Genomic DNA, 16645 nt, shown 5'->3' on the forward strand with positions numbered 1-16645 from the left:
CAAATGTGAAAGTTGGCAAATGTTTATTATTGCCCTTTTGCATATTCGGATCTATTCTCAGCTCAGCTGTGCCCTGGGAGGGTGACTCTTGTGGACAGTGCCCTCCCTCCCCACCTCCCCACTCTCTTGCCCTCTGGATTCCAGGTGGGTTTGGTGAGTGGGCAGAATAGGTAAATCAGAGATTGAAAGGTGGGAGGTCAGGATATTTAACCCACTTGTTCCAAGCTGAAGAGACTCTTCCCCACCCTCTGAAGCCCCATCATCCCACATACACTGGGGACATGGTTTTGGCAGTGACCCTGTTCCTCTGTGTAGTGCCACAGCTCCTGCATGGTGGTCTCTTTCCCAGGCTAGTCTAGTGACCCATTGTGCCTAGGTCTTCAGCCCCAGGGGAGAACTGCATCCCCTGTTGCTGGTCTCTGAATGCCTCCTCCCATCTATGCAAATACCTGTGTAAATAAACCTCCTCACACTGAGCTCTTCTCATTAACCTTTTTGAATGTGACCTCCCTTTCCTGCTGGGAACCACCGATATACCAACTAATTCAATTAAAAAAGCAACACTGTGAGGTCCAAACTCCCCTGGATCTGCAGTCTGGATCTGGCTGGAGAGGGGCCAGCTCGCAGCCCCTGCCTTATGCTCCAAGCCCTGCACCGGGGCAGCAGGCGGGAGCCCAAAGCACTACACAGCACAGCGCACCGTACACCATGACCCCGCGTTGAAACTGAAGAGGCAGTCCAAAGAAGAAGAAAGCCTTGAGATGTGTACAACCAGTTTAATGACTGAAGAAACCATACAGATGCCAAACTAGGGAGCACTAGGGACACAGAAGCACAAAGGCCTTGGGGGGAAACACTACATTACCGTGGGGAAAATGGGATCTCCTAATGTTGATAGTGGGGGAAGGGGAGGCCCGCTGGCAGCTCAGAACTATGACATTTTTCAGGGGAACATGCATCCCACCCCCAAAGCAGGAGTAAGCTGGCCGCCTTCACTCCCGAACATAAATTCTCGTGCAGACCACGTCATCGGCGCCGAAAGTCTGCAGAGAAGGAAAACCAATCAGTGCAGATGCCTGTGCAAAAATGTTTAAAGCGTATCACTAATAAGGCCGCTTACTGCCCTGTTAAAAACTCTTTGTAACAGACATTCAATTTCCTGTGCCATGTGCTCATGCACAGCGTTAAGGGTTGCTGGCGGTTTTTTTTTTTTCTCCCTTAAGCTCTGTATTGGCAGAGAGGCAACTGGGCTATAGGATTATGTTATATGCAGTTTTCCTTTGCTTCTGGAACCTGGGAATGGTGACAAAAGAAATGCAAGTTTCCTGGCTTCGGTTTTTCAAATTAAACTGAAAGGGGAACGATTTTATATTGGACGTTTCTGAAGTAGAGAGCAAGGCGCTGGGGCAGCTGGAGTCCTGGGGTCCAGTGCTGACCAGCCAGGTGGGGTAGCTTTGGAGAGGGCGTAAAAGTGCCTTCCAGGAAGCATCTGTCCAGCCGGAGAGATGGCCTGAGAAGTTTTATAAGTAATACTCAAGTCAACTGCAAGCTAGAAAATCAGTCTCGGCTGCAAAAGCACAGCGTCAGCATCCAGACCTAGCTCTGCAACTCACAGCTGGGTAAGCCGAGGAAGGGCTCTGGGCTCCCGGACAGCTTGGGGATGGTGGGGGGTGGGGCGTGCAACTGAACAAGACGATCCCACAGCTTCTTTCCAGCTACAATTCTGTGGCTGTTCGTTTGTTTGCTGTGGGGAAGACAGTTTTATTCTGGCCTCTGAAATGATATCACCATAAATAAACTGTCTCTAAATTCTTCCAAAAACTGGCACTTACTCACAGGCCTGCTCTCCTAGGTCCCTCACAGGCAGTTGGATCAGAGAAAGCAGTATGTATGTTAAAAAACCAAAAACAAAAAGAAAAAAAATTACTCAGTCAAAAAACCTGATGTGGGTATGTTTGTTTGCAGGTGTACATTATTCTGTGGGAGGGTTCCCATCTTTCAGACTGTCAAAGAGGCCTGAGGCTCCAGAGGTTAAAAGCCCTGAGTGAAGAGCTTGACTATACCTGGATCTTCCCGTGGGTCCCTCAATTGGTCTTGAGATGCCCTCAGAGAACATGTGCTGGGACACAATTCCAACATGCGTGTTTCAGGGAAATACTAGTCATTAATGATTATTAAGGAAGCAAATGCTCATCCCCAGCTGCTTTTCTGAGTAGGGGACTCCTGATCACACAGGCACAGCTGTCCCTGCTCTGGATACCTTTGTCCTACTGACCTTTCCCATTGGTGAGGACTGCAGATGATTCTGGGTGCTGGGGGAAGGTGAGGCAGGGGTTCCCATGGAAATTCACCTCTCAGTCTGGACCTCTTAGAACCATGTAGTTTCCCAAAACTCTTCCAGCTCTACACCCATGGAGTGGTAAATGGAATGCCAAAGTTTGGGGACTGGACCCTTTACCTGTACTGGAACCACTGACACCTTACCCAGGCAAACAAGTGGCTTCACAAAACAAGAAAAATCACTACATTTTGAACCACATTTGAAATGTCCTTCTCAGCCTGCAAACTCTGCCGAGGAGTTCCTGAAAGAAACTCCCCATAGAATGTTTCAGAGTGGTTTAAGGGAGTATACTCAGTTTTCAAAATGAAGGCAACTTACATCCAGTTGGGGGGGTTGCAATTTACTGCTGGTGCTGGGAGAGCTTATTTCAACTTAACTAAAATACATTGCTTCTTGTTATATGGAGACAGCATCTCCATTTGGATTTATTAATGATAATAACCCTGGAACAGAAACCCACATTTTAGATCCCAAATGCCAAGAATTAATGCTCCCTTCGAGGCTATTCTGCATGTCTGCTGAGCCGGGGAAGGATGCACAGATAGAGCTGCGGGTGGGGGAGCTGGAAGTGCTGGAGTTCTCCCAGCAGAACTGGGCTGATGCGCTGGCTGCTCAGATACTACGGAGATGAACAAACTCACACTTCCTCACAGAGCAAAGCGAGACTCCTTAACCCTCAGCTACACCTGAGCTCTAAAATCACCCCCCTCTTTGATACCCGTGGTACTACCGAACCGAATGTGCATTTTTCTCTTCAATTTCCGTATCTCACCCTCAAATTGCTCCCCCCAAACCCATCAAGTATTCCTGCCCTCCAAACAACATTAACCAGGTTGCAAATGAAGCCAGCTCTTTCTGTAGGAAAGAAGAAAGTATGTGAAATCTTCGCAGGGAAGGTCAGGAGGAGAGAAAGAAAGCGAGATCAAGCAGCCTCCGTTAAAGTAATAGAGACAGCTCAATTTAGGGTCTTCTTGCAGAATAAACGTATAATTTCAGGGCTGAGCAGGACCTCAGGGATCAAACTCTAACTCAACCCCTCATTTTACAGCTGTGGGAGGGAAGGGCCATGCCTAGGTCACACAGTCCTGCCCGAGATTTCCTCGCCATCTCCTTTCCCGACATTTCAGGGTGACATTCTCTAAGATGGGGCAGGCAGGCAGTCTCAGAGGGGAGATGTTAACAACATGCCTTAGAGGGAAGATATTAACAAGATGGAGAACAAAGGATATAATTTCCTGGTTATCCGCAACAGCTTTTCCCTTTTCTGGGGGGGAGGGGGTTGTTGCCAGGAAAACTTGGTCTGTTCTGAAACACAAAGGGAGACTGACAGGGAGCTGTCCTTTTCTCCCAGTCTCCTTTGGTTCCCATACCAAAATAAAGGTGGAGGAGGTGTGTGATTAAACTAGAGATTTCTAACTTGACCTCACCAGGTATATTTTGTGTGGCCAGGGATGTTTAAAATGTTTCAATCTAGAGCCTACCCTCTCCAGCTCTAAAGGCCCCACCCTCCACACTGGGTTAACACTCAAACATTTCCCAAATCAGCTTTTTTTTTTTTTGTATGGCTCCTGAAGACCACTGGAGTTTATAAGTCTAGGGGTAAAAATATTCTTTAAGGCTCCCAGTGCTGGCATACTAAAATTTCTGAAATCCTTCCCAGGTACTAAAATGGGGAATGAGGAGGAGGAAAAAAAAAAAATCCTTTCTGCAGAGTGAACCCTGGGACCTCACAGAGCCCAAGCATTCTGCAGCCCGCTGGAGGGGAGACTGGCTCACACAAGTCAGCAAGTCACGGTGGGGGATGCATGGGTGTGGACAGCGGCCGGCACTGCAGCCTGCCTCCGTCTCTCGCCCCTGCTCTGCCCTCTGAGCACTCATCTCTCCTGCCAACCACCCAAAAATGATTTCCTCTGACCTAAACTGTCATCTCGAGCTTTCTGCTCACATTTTAACCCAAGGCAAAGAGTGTCTCTTCCCTGAATGGGCGGGTGAGGACGACGTAGGTGTGGCCCGCGGCGGGCATCATCTGGGGAACCGCGGGCTTGTTTCAGGGTCAAGGGGCCTCACCAGGATGAGCTCGTCGTTGGCTAGCTCGCGGGTCCAGTAGGTTTTGGGGCCGTCGCCCTCGAGAAGAGTTTGTGTGCAGTGGATCTTGTTCTCATTCTCCCAAGTGGCTAAACTCTGCGGGCAGGAAAACCATTAGTGACATTAATTACAGTCTTGGCAGCGGGAGCAGAGACAACAATGAGCACAGGAGAATAATTGCTGTGCAGAGAAGCAACACATGGTCCCTGTCAGCGGGGCACAGAACCTTCTCTGCTGCACCTTATCAAGCCCAAATTCAGAGGGCTGACCACGGATTTCACAGGGTATAAATGTACCTTGTATTACACATGTACACACACACACACACTCACCGAAGCCGCAAAGCAAAAGGCGGGCTTTACATCTCCAGGAATAAAATTGAGAGCATGCAATGATTCATTTCCGTCAAAATGGACTACCCCTTCAGGCAATTCGGCTATTCAAGGCAAGAAGCTGCACATCAGAATTACAAATTTTTAGAACGGTTAAGACACCATATTTGTAACCACATCTGCAGTCAGCAGATCAGGAGCTCTGCTGCTTGCACGGATTTGGGGCTAAAGCCTTCCTTTCTGTTTGCACTTAGCAGATGCAGCACACAGCCTGCTCTAATAAACCTCTGTCTCTGGCTCTGAGGATAAAAAATACTGCCACTTCCCAGGTTACATCTCCCTCAAAAAATTTTTTTTAAAAATCTGAAGGGTCTTCACGTGGTTGGAGGTGAGAGGCAAAGGGAGGGATTCCCTGCAGTTTTCCCCAGTGTCTGCACAAAGCCCTGTGCAGCTGGCCTAGGAGGCTGTACTCAATGTGCACATACTCGCTTTTTAACTAACACATGGGACACATTCATTAGGCACGGCGGGAATAAAGCCCCACTCTCCGGGCTGTGTGTGAACCTTGGATTTTTGATCAGAATTACTGTCTCTGGCAGTAGTCACTGTTGGATGTCCCCAAATTGAGTCCTGCCTATTGCCAGGCCTTCTGCCTTAGACTCCCAGACCGTCACTCTACTATGCTGTCCTGCTCTTACGGTTTTACAAACAGTGCGGTGCTGGGGGCTCTGATCCCACCAGCTCCAAGTCCAGACGTCATTTTCAGGCTATGCCAACTATGGGGGCTAAATCTCACTGTACCGGACAGTGAGCTCCGGGGGGCTGTGTCTCTGTGTCCTCCCAAACCCCGTGCCCAGAGAGTCCCACTCTAGATCAGACAGACAAGCACCACTCAGGAAAGGTGAAAAACAATTTCTCACTCTCTGCAATGTTATTAGTTTTTCTTTTTTTAAACACTGGGGAGAGGGAGGGAGACATTTTGTCACCTTTTAAATAAGTGGTAGCGGTAGCGATCATTTTTTCCATCTGTCCTCAAACTACAGAATGAAGTAGCCAACCCTCTATTCTATTCCAGAGATCAACCAAATGCAATTTTTGCCCACCTAATAAAGGAATTTACAACCCCTTGTTTCAGTCCACTCATTCATCCCTAGGGCCGTTATACGGAGAAATGCCGAACTCTTGCATTTGAGGACTAAGAAAGTACTTAGTCCATCTTCCCAGCCAGAATTTGTCCTGCTTTTGGAAAGATCCCATCTTTCCTTTAAGGAACCAAACTGACGGCGGGCGGGAGAGGTGGCGAGGCCATTAAGACTGCTGAAACTAGATTCAGAGCACTCCCAGGGGGCCCAGAGACCCAGGGAGGGGGGCGGGGCGGGACACGAGAGCTGCCGCTCCACCTGCAACAGGAAACTTGGCGGCCGCGCGGCCCGGGAACCCCGCAGCCCCGGGAACCCCGCAGCCCCTGCAACCTCCTCCTCCCCGGCGGCCTGCGATCGCGCGGAGGATCGCTTCAAAACGCTGCAGAAGTCCCCGCAAGGAACGCTGCGCAACCCAGAGCTCGCGCTTTGAGTGTGGCTGTTAGCACCTCAGGAGGCAGCTTAGGGATGGGGTTGGGAGGGGATCGGGTAGAACTTTTTCCTGAGCCCAGGGCAACTCGGTTGCACAGATCCTGTCTGCAAACAGCCCGTGTACACGCCCTGCAAAGGAGAGCGCGCCACAGGCTGCAAAAGGAGACGTGGTTTCGTCTGGCTGCAGCGGTTCATGGGTAGGGAGCGGGACTCCGGGAACGCTACTCGGACTCTGGGGTCTCACCCTGCACTTGCGTCCGTCCACTGTCTCCTCCTCAAAGCCTTCTCCGACCTTGAAGTTGATCTCGGTGGTGCGCACCGTGGTGGATGTCTTTATGTAGAACTGATCCCCGTCCTGGCGGATCTCCACGTGCGGCTTGGAAGCAGCCGCCACGGCCACCTTCCTCAGCATGGCGTTCACACCTGTAGGGGTTAGAATGGGTGCGCTACCCGTCCGGGTACGGGGCCTCGCCACCAGACCGTTGTCCCGGGACTGGCCTGGCACTTCCCAAACCCTCTGACTATAGATAGGGGACTTAAAGCCGATCCATTCCTCCCACTGCCCAAGCCCTGATTTTCGAAATAAGAAACTGAGGCTCCGAGAGGGTAAGAGGTTTTCTCGGAGTGGCACAGGAAATTGATGTCAGGCCCTGGTCTCAAACTGAGTATCCAAATTTAAAGTCTCTGACCCACCCAGGACTTCAGTAATAATCTCTCTTCGCGATGATCTAGCACTAGATAAAAAGCCGAACCGTCGGGGAAAGCTCCAAGCATCCAGGAAACATTCGCTGGATGCGCGGATCCCGGGCTCTACTCACCGCTTCTAGATAGGGCGCACCTTGGAATTCTCCCCAATCTGTCGCACCGGCGACTCCCTCTTTGTCCCCAAAGCCCACCCCCGGCAGGCCCAGGGCATCTCTTGCCGCTACTCCCCGTCGGGGCGCGCGGTCCACGCCAGCTTACCCAGCGCCTTGAGCAGCTCATCGAAATTCTCGCTGCTGCGCATCTTCCAGGTGCCGGCGAAGTTGGGCATGGTGGCAGTGGTGGCGGCGGCGGGAATGCGGCGGCAGGCTCGGACAGCTGCGGCGCAGCAGGCACACACTCCAAGCTGCAAGGCGGAGACTGCCGCTCTGCGCCCAGCCTCGCGCGCCTTGAGTCACCGGGAGAGCGCCCCCAACCCCCACCCTGCTCCAAGCCCCGCCCCGCCAGCCCCGCCCCCGCCCCCTGCGGCCCCTACCCAGCAAGAGCCCGACTCCCAACTCAACTGTGCCCCACTCCGCCCCTCGGCCTTCCCATCAACAGTGGTGCAGGCCTGGCACCACCTCTCCTATAGTTCTGGGTGGGGGCGCCTCTGCCACCCCCAGGCCACCCAAATCTTTTTTTTAAAGTGGGCAGTGGGAGAGGGTTAGATGAAATACTGTTGGCCAAGAAGGGAAAATTGTTGAAGCTAGGTGGTGGGGGCTTGGGAAAATCATTATACCATTCTCTCCACTTCTGTATATGTTTGAGAATATCCATAATATAAAGTTAAAATAATTGGGTGGCGGGTCCACCAGGGGATGGAAGCCACTCTTTCTCCACTCCCAGTCGTGCCTTCTCGTTGTACCCAGTTGGCCGTCTCCCCTCCCAGTCGGGGATCCTATTCCACACCCCCGCCCCCACGAGTAGGACCAATGGGAGCGAGTGGCAGGAAAGACCCAAACCCCACCAACATGTGTCTGGGCATTGCTGCGTAGAACCCACGGATCGCGCGAGATTGAGGGTCCTCCATGTTGGTAGGGAGACAGGGAGCTCGGGCCGGTGCACCCTTGTGGGTCTCTCAAGCATACCACGGTAGGTCAGGAGGGGTGGACTGAATGATCTCCAGAACCTGGGTAGCAGCGACTTGTTTTGCAGAAAAGTGAGGCTTTGCAGACAGGCTGGGACGGCCAAGTGGATGGAAGTCTCCTCCCTTATTCCTTTGATCCTAAATATGCACCGAACCTAAATCCCCCTGTGTCTCCACTCCAGGGAGTACGGACACTTCACCACAGCAGACCCTAAAATTTCCTTCCAATCTCTCCACTATTCCACCAACCATATGCCTCGGCCAAACTGCATGATTCAGTATTGTAGAACCTGCCATGCATCTTTGCACCTCTAAGCTTTGGCCCCTGCTGTGCCCTCTCCCTGGAATACCCTTTTCCTCCTGGAGCTAATAAAATCTTGCCTATTTGTCAACGTCATCTCTTTTGTGAAGAGGTTCCTAATTGAATATGATTGTTTCTTTCTGGCCCGCAGGATCCATATTTGGTCCTGCTCTTCTTCAAGTTTTAATCCTTCTATAAATTGAACTCCTGGAGGGCAGTGATTCATTATCAACTTGTCCTCTCTTCCTCAGGCTTAGTCAGGTGGGTCTCAGTAAATAAGCATTGATTTGAGAAGGATGCCATCTTGAAATCCTTAATCATTTTTGGTCAAGGGGTCCTGCATTTTCATTTTGCAAATTATGTACCTGATCTGGAATGTGGGAGGCAGAGGATAGAGCTGCCACAGAATCAAACCCAATTTACAGAGGGTCTGGCATCTCTACAGTGAGGGGGGAAAACAGGGGTGCCATCCAGCTAATGCAGGTGTCTGCCCCTATCCAACACTCCTCCCCAACATGGCCTCTGCCATCTTCAGACCAGGCTGGGGAGGGGCTGGAACAGGACAGTGGAGGGCAGCAGAGTAGGAGTCAAGACCATAGGGAAAGCCATGAAGATGCCTGGCAGGTCTTGCTGCAAAGGTACTGGATACACAAAGGGGAGAGAATTCTGGGAATTCAGATTCCCAGGCCAAGCCCTGGAGATTTGGATTCAGTAATCAGAGTAAGGCCCAGAGTAAGCCCAGGGGCTGTGCTTGACAAGTTTTCCAGGTGATTGTCCTTGTACAACCAGGTTGGCCCTATTATATGACCAGCTATGCCTGGCAAGAGAGGGGACATGGAAACAAGGGGCCAGGGTGACTCCCAGTTTTCGGGGATGTGCATTTGGTGGTCTCATTTGCTGTTGTGGGGAGCACACTGGGCAGAAGATGAGTTTCTGTTTGCAATGTGTTGCACACGAGTTGTCCGGGGCACCGAGGACCCAGGGCAGTCAGCAGTGTGGTCCTGGAGTTCCAGAGAGCAGTCTGAGATGAAGACAGGGCTGTGGGGGTCATGTGCAGGGAGCAATTGAAGACATGTGTGTGGATGAGATGCTCAGGGACGGGACACAGGTGGAGAAGAGAGACGGCCAAGATGGAGCTTGGAGCCTCTCAACATGTAGGAGGCAGATGAGCTAGGGAGCCAAAGGCAGCCAGAGGAAAGGCAGCGGGTGGTATCCTACTAGCTATGGGGCACAGCATATTACGAAAGGAGGGATGGGCCAGCAATAGCAACTGCTCCAGGGAGGTTCATGGAGGCAAGGGGGTGAACGGATGGCTCTTGGTGACTGTGGAGTCTGAAAGCAGGCTGCACTGGAATGGAAAGAGTAAACTGGGAGCAGAGAAGGTAGACTCTTCCGAAAAGCAGAGATATTTGGGGGGGTGGGATTGGAAGTTATGAGAGGAGGGGGCATCAAAAAGGACTATTTGGGGGTATGTTAACATTTTGGACAGAAGAGATTTGATATTTACAGGCTGACAGCAGAGACTAAAGGAAAGGCAGAAGATGCAGGAGAAAGAGAAGATGGATACAGGTAGGGGGGAGAGAAGATGAAACTCAGAGCGAAGGTGGAGGTGCCTGCCTTCAGTGATGGGGCGGTGGGGCCGGAAGGAGGAGGAAAGGGAACCAGAAGTGAGGGTAGTTGCCGGCTAAGTTCTCCTCTGCCTGTTACATAGAAGATGGTCTTCTTCAAAGAGTGAGAGGAAGGTTGCAAGGTGGGGTTCTTGGCGAAGTCTTGGAAGAGCCCCTCTGGAAATGGGAGAGGCAACTCAGGCTGCACAGAAGTGATGCTGGGCTCCAGTGAGGTCTGAGAGGACCAAGGCTGACTCCAGCTTTCATGATGGAATGTGGCTTTCTCCCACAGCTCCTGGACTCCAATGCTTAGGGGACGAAATGGAGGCTGCAGAGAGACAAAGAAGAGCAGGATGACTGAGAGTGGTGGCAGGAAAGGGCTGAGGTGAAGGACCAGGTGTCTGGGAAGAAGTGGGAGGGAAGTGGAGCCAGGACGGGGCTCAGTAGGTAGGGAGAGGATGGAGAGGCTCCAGGTCTGGATGTCCTGTGAAATTGAAGAGCATGGCGGGAAGGTGGCATGGTCAGAGATCAAAGTACTGGAGTTTAGGATAATGATGAAGCCATCCTTAAGATGTCAATGTACATTATGAATCTGAAAGAGGGGCACTTGGTGTGCAGCATTTCCTGAATCTCACATGGAGTATCCTGCAGGTCCAGTGTTGCACCGATCTCACTTTGATCAATTCCACTGAAAGGCTATGGGAACCATGGAAGATTTTTAAGGAGAAGAGCAACCTGGTCAGATGGCATTTTAAACAGATCCCTCTGTTGACCTGTATGGAGGATGAATTGAAGGAGATTGAGAGCTAGTACATGGAGACCACTGAGGAGTTTACTGCAGTGGTCCAGGCGGGAGACAAAGAGGGCTCAAGCTCGAGGAGGGAACAGATTGAGAATATTTAGAAAGTAAAATCGGTACAGCAAGGTGGCTGAAGGAGAAGGATGTACACTTGTGGGGTCTCTAGCTTAGCGGTGGCATGGAAGGTGAGAGCCCCAACCCGGACTGGAGCCCACAATTTCACGGGAAGGATGTTGAGCTCGACCTTGGATGATATAATACCTTTGAGGTTCATGGGGACATACAAATGGAGCTGTTGGGAGGGGGAAATTCCACGAAATAACAGGAGGGAACTTCCAGAAAGGCCTCAAGGATGAGGAACCCAGTTTACCATAGTGTGGGGGCTCTAGGGGTAGACAGACAGCCTGGTATGTGGTGAAGGTCTGGGTTAATGTGGATCACATTTGAATGTCAGGCCTCAGAGTGGAGCTCTGCTGGGGCAGTGGTAAGCCAGGTGACAGGGGCTTGGAGTTCCAAATGGCATTCTGGTGACACATGGTCTGGGAGGGTGGCAGTGCCTTGCCTGGGTGGCCAAGAAAGGGATTCAAACTCTAGCCCCTTACTCCTTAGTCCAAGGAAATTCAACTGGCACCGGCAGGTAGGCAAAGGTGACTTCTTGGCTGAACAGTTACACACTGTCAGTCAACTCTACATCCTTGGGACTCTAGCACATTCCCAGGGTGCCCTGTGTGTATGTTTGGGATCTCCTTCTTGTGATCTTTGAATCTCTAGAACAAAAAGACTCTGGGAACCTAAGGTCCATGAGTAGATTCATTCACTCACTCAGCTCAGTTTTTGGAGAGAATACCACGCATGGGGACCAGGCATGGGGTTCAGAGGTGAGGGGACAGGGCTCTGGAAGTCACAGGCTGGCAAGGAAGATAGATGCACCAAGTAAAGTTTGAGACAATGAGGTAAGTGCTGTGAGGTGGGGAGGGGAGGCACTGGGGGAGCCCAGGGGAGGGCATCTCACATCTGGGGTGTCTGAATGTCCTGGAGAAGATGACGTTAAGCTTAAGCAGCACTCTGAAAGGTGGGTAGGATTTCAACAGGCAGACAAAGGGGAAAGGGCGTTCTGGACAGAGGAAACAGCAGAGGCAAAGGACTGGAGCCACGCAGGGCTCTGAGCCCCTGACGGCTCCTATAAGGAACAGATCTACAAGGAGCGCTCTCTCCCTCAGAGCCAGGTGGTCTCACCTTAGGCTCAGGGATCCCAGAGTCCAGGCCAAAAGTGGGTATCCTCCGCGGCCTGCAGTCACCAATGGGCTGTGGCCAATTCCTGGCATTTCCTCCTCTGATGTGGATTTCTCAGGGGCCAGGGGCTGGGGCCTGGGCCCTCTCTCCAAGACCCCTTTGTTCTCCGGCTGGCAACTCTTGCCTTCACAGACCCCATGTTGCCAGCTCCTCCCAAGCCGCTGACCCGCATCCCTGTCCGGAGCATTTCTGCGGAGCTTTGCTACTTTTGCCTGGAGGCCCGCCAGCGCCTCAGCCTCCCAGGGGCCCTGCTGGCCTGGCCCCACGCCCTTAGGCAGGCTGAATTCATGCTGGAAGAATGGAGGTCAGAGTTCAGTCCCCGAAAGCTGGGGGCTCTGAAGAGGGTCCCAGTGGGGGTCTTCAGGACAGCTCTCTGTCGAGGGGGCTGGGGCCACTGAGCCAGGACAATCTGGGAGTCAGCAGAACAGGACAAAGAGGAGCTGGATTCCTGAGGAAGACTGGGGGTGGGGCTGCACTTGCCCTGCTGGGTGGGTTTCTTCTAGGTTAACAGTGTGGAAGGAGCACTGGACTTGGAGTCAGAGAGCAGGCAGCACCAGGGCCCAAGGGGCCCTGGGGATCACAGTAGAATAAATACAAATGACTAATGTTTATTGAGCTTTTACTATGTGCCACACACTGTAGGAAATACTTCATGAGTGTTCATTCATTCTTTTTTTTTTTTTTTTTAACCACTGTCCTGTGAGTGGTACTCATTTATAGACCAGGGCGCTGAAGCACAGGAGACAAAGTACCATGTTCAAGGTTGCTCAGCTAACTAAGATCTGGAAGGTGAACCCAGGTGGACTGGGCCCAGCTCCATGCTCTTACCACCCTACTCTGCGCGTTTATTGTACAGATGGGGACCTAGAGGCCCGGAGAGGGGTGCCTGGCCCCAGGTCAAACAGTGGAACAGAATGGAGCCCTTACCCCCTGCCCTTACCCCCCAGGATGGTGAGCTTGCTGAGCTCTCTGGAGCTTGGGATGTCTGACCACCTGAATGCTAATAAGGACAGCTCTGCTTAAAACCAGGACCAGGAGAAAGGGGTGTGGTGGGTCCATGTCTCTGTCGACCAGGGCTTTGGTTTGGACTCCCACTGAGTGGGTGGCCATGCAACATGGAGCAGCACACACAAGCACCGTGAAACTCAGTTTCTCCCCTTCATAAAATTAAGATGAAAAAACCAACCATGCCTGCTCTGAAAGGTGAAATGAATGAATACACATCAAGAAAAAAAAAAGGACCGTGCAGCTGTCTGCCATTACAATCTATAGTCAGCCCACCCCTAGCCTACCCATCAACCCAAATGGGGAGCTCTGGCTTCTCCTTTGAGTGATTGTTTCACTCATTCATCAAATGATTATTACACATCTACTATGTACCAGGTCCTGCAAGTCTCAAAATAACTCTGTGGGTTTTGTTATACCCATTTAATAGATTTAAAAACTGAGGGTGAGAATTAGGTGACTTGCTCAAGTTCACAGAAATAATAAGCAGAGCCAGAAATTAACTCCATGATTGTCTCATTCCAGAGGGTCTGAGCCTCCTAGGAGCTGATGCATGAGGCTGGTTCCCAGCTTCCATGGTGCCACCCAGTATAGGGGAAGAGGGAAGACAGAGCAGCAAGCAAACCCTAATAATTGCCCTGTAGCAGGCACAAAGATAGAAGGGCATCCTAAGAGGCTTAGGAGCAGGAAGGAAGGACTGTGCCAGGGCAGTCCAGGGAGACTTCCAAGAAGGGACAACCCTTAAGCTGAAGCTTAAAACTCTGTTTGCCAGGTGAACATTTTGGACAGAGGGAAACAGCAAGAGCACAGATCTGGCAGCTTGAAAGGAAGGGAAATCAAGGAAAGGAAGGTAAGTGAAGGAGGGAGTCTGGCAGGTGCAGTGAGGGAGCGGAGTGAGCTGGGACCTGGGAGCTGGGAGCTGGGAGCCAGACAGTCAGGGCAGCAGGGAGGAGCTGGGGGAGGCTGCCACACCTGCTGGATGGTGCTGCAGCCTGTCCTGGGGTATCACTGCCACAGGAACAGGGAAGGTCAGCAGCCCAGGTACAGGTGTCGCATGCAGACGTAGAGCCTAAGGTCCTACATAGTGCTTCTCTAAAGTGGAAGACATTGCCAATATTAAAAATCAGAAGATTTCACGTATAAGTCCAGATTTCTGGCTCTCTTGTTTTCTCTTAGTGGAGGTACTGGGGATTGAACCTCGGACCTCATGCATGCATGCTAAGCACTGTGTTCCACCACTGAGCTATACCTTCCCCGCTGCTGGCTCCTCTTGAAAACTCAAATGATGTAGTAACTTGGGGCTGACTTTCTGTATAACAAGCTCTTATGGGTTATATCATGTCCCCCTAAAATCATATATTGAAGCCCAAAATGAGGTCATGAGGGTGGACTCTGATCCAATATGACTGGTGTTCTTATAAAAGGGGGAAATCTGGACACAGACACACACAGAGGGAAGAGGATGGGAAGAGACTCAGGGGGAGGACGACCATCTACCAGCCAAGGAAAGAGGCCTGGAGCAGGTTCTCCCCTCCCAGCCCTCAGAAGAACCAGTCCTGCCAACACCTGGTTTCCGACTTCTCTCTCCAGCACTGTGGGCAGCAGACTTACGTTGGCGAAGCCCCTCAATTGTGGTACATCGTTACAGCAGAGCAAGAGTGAACTAGCTGAGACTCCCCACCCCCTTGGCCCTGCCCCCATTCACTGCCCTTGCTTGGTCCCTGCAGTGGTGGAGGTGGTAACTCTGCCCTTTCACCCCATGTGTCTGCTCCACTCTGATGCAGGGGCTCTGGGGATGCCCCAGTGTAACCTGGTTCATTGGGAAGCTGCAGAAGGGATGGAAGAACCCAGTGGGCCTGGTTGGTGGGCTGGCAGCGGCCCTCCATCTGGTCCGAGAGGTTTGAACTCAGGAGAACCACAGTTAGTCCGTGGAAGGGAACAAGCTCTTTTGATCATCTGAGCCTGAAGGGACTTCCTGACTGACTGGGCTCTGTGGTCTGGGAACCAGCAGCCTCAGAGTCACCTGGGAGCGTGTTAGAAATGCAGAATCCCAGGCCCCACCCTAACCTACTGAATCAGAATCTGCATTTGAATAAGATGCCCAGGTGACGTATATCATATTCAAGTTTGAGAAGCCCTGGTTCTTAAACTGGGCTGTGCATTGAAATCAGGAGGCTCCAAGTGAATGCTAATTCCTGGGTGTCTCCCCCAGAGATGCTGATATATTTATTCTAGGAGGTGGTTGGGACATCAGATTTAATATTTATTTATTTACTTATTTCTTGCCTGCAAGTAAAGTCATGCAAATATTACTAGTGCATACAATAGAAGTTCTGAGAACTGAGGACAACTATGAGCTCTCACTGTTAGCTTTTTAATTACCAAACTCACCAGCATCAGAAATAAACTTCCCTCATCCCCAGTGTTACGGCTGTCCTGGGATTTTATTTAAATGTTACCTTTAGTGCCCTCTGTGACATATTCTGGGGCTATTTCATCATGTTTTTGTCTAGTGCCATTTTTAACATGTAGTAAATGAACTAGCTTAACTAGAGTAAAAAAGATTACATAACAACAGAAAATGAAAAGAAAGAAAAACACTGTCGATCAGAGGGCCTCTCACACACAAAACAAATTAAAAAGGACGTGTAAAAATGAGAATACTTTCTATACCTATAATGGAAGAGAAATGGGGAAAGACTCAGTTGTACCACACACAGTTTGTAAGAATTAAATGAATATTTAAGTGAATGGATAAAACTTGGCTGCACATTGCAATCACCGGGGACTCCAAGTGACTACAGGTGTCTCCCCCAGAGGCACTGTTGTAATCATTCTAGGGCGTGTCTTGGACATCAGATTTTTAAAAGCTTCCCAGGTGATTGTGAGTGCTGGGAGGGACTGGGAAATATCACCTAAAGCCTAAAGAGGTTAAGTGATTCACCCAAGATCCTATAACTATTCTTGGCAGAGCTAGGACCTGCGGGTGGGTCCCCGCTGGAACACTTTGTTGCTCAGAGTCAGTGGGATAGTTTGTCCCCTGGGGCCTGGAAACCACTGTCATGTGTGCTGTCATAAAAGGACCATGGCCTGAAGCACTGGGCCAACTCTGGGCCCCTGTTGTGAAATCCAAGATATTTCCAATTCTGATGAACTTCAGGAAAGGCAAACAGGCAGCAGCTGACTCTGAGGACCAGATGGTTCTAATGAAGGCGGAAGGGAAACCGTTTCTTCTTGGAAACCAGCAAGGGACTAGCAGAGACAGTAGAGGCAGGGCCCTACTCCCAAATTTGCTGACCACCCCCTGCACTGTGGACATTAGTCAATGTCATAGGCAGCTGGGGCTTTTAGGGCATAAATGTTGTGCTTAAGGTTGAAATTACCTTCCATTTGCTTCCACTGATGCCCGTCAATGTTTTTCACTAAGTTGTTGAGACAGCTGGGGGTAAGGGCATCTAAGGGAAAGAACATGGGCTTTGGAGT

General features: G+C 51.0%; 1 protein-coding gene across 1 annotated transcript; it reads right to left on the reverse strand.

Moving 5' to 3' along the window:
* Nucleotides 1–756: 756 nt before the first annotated feature.
* On the reverse strand, nt 757–7649 carry CRABP1 (cellular retinoic acid binding protein 1). The gene is made up of 4 exons (XM_032469053.1): nt 7293–7649; nt 6574–6752; nt 4409–4522; nt 757–1043 (listed from the first exon to the last, which is right to left on the reverse strand). The coding sequence occupies exons 1-4, from the start codon at nt 7360–7362 to the stop codon at nt 993–995; spliced, it is 414 nt and encodes a 137-aa protein (XP_032324944.1). The 5' UTR covers nt 7363–7649; the 3' UTR covers nt 757–992.
* Between the last annotated feature and the right edge of the window lie 8996 nt (nt 7650–16645).

The sequence above is a fragment of the Camelus ferus genome, chromosome 27, assembly GCF_009834535.1.
Source record: "Camelus ferus isolate YT-003-E chromosome 27, BCGSAC_Cfer_1.0, whole genome shotgun sequence".
Classification (NCBI taxonomy): domain Eukaryota; kingdom Metazoa; phylum Chordata; class Mammalia; order Artiodactyla; family Camelidae; genus Camelus; species Camelus ferus.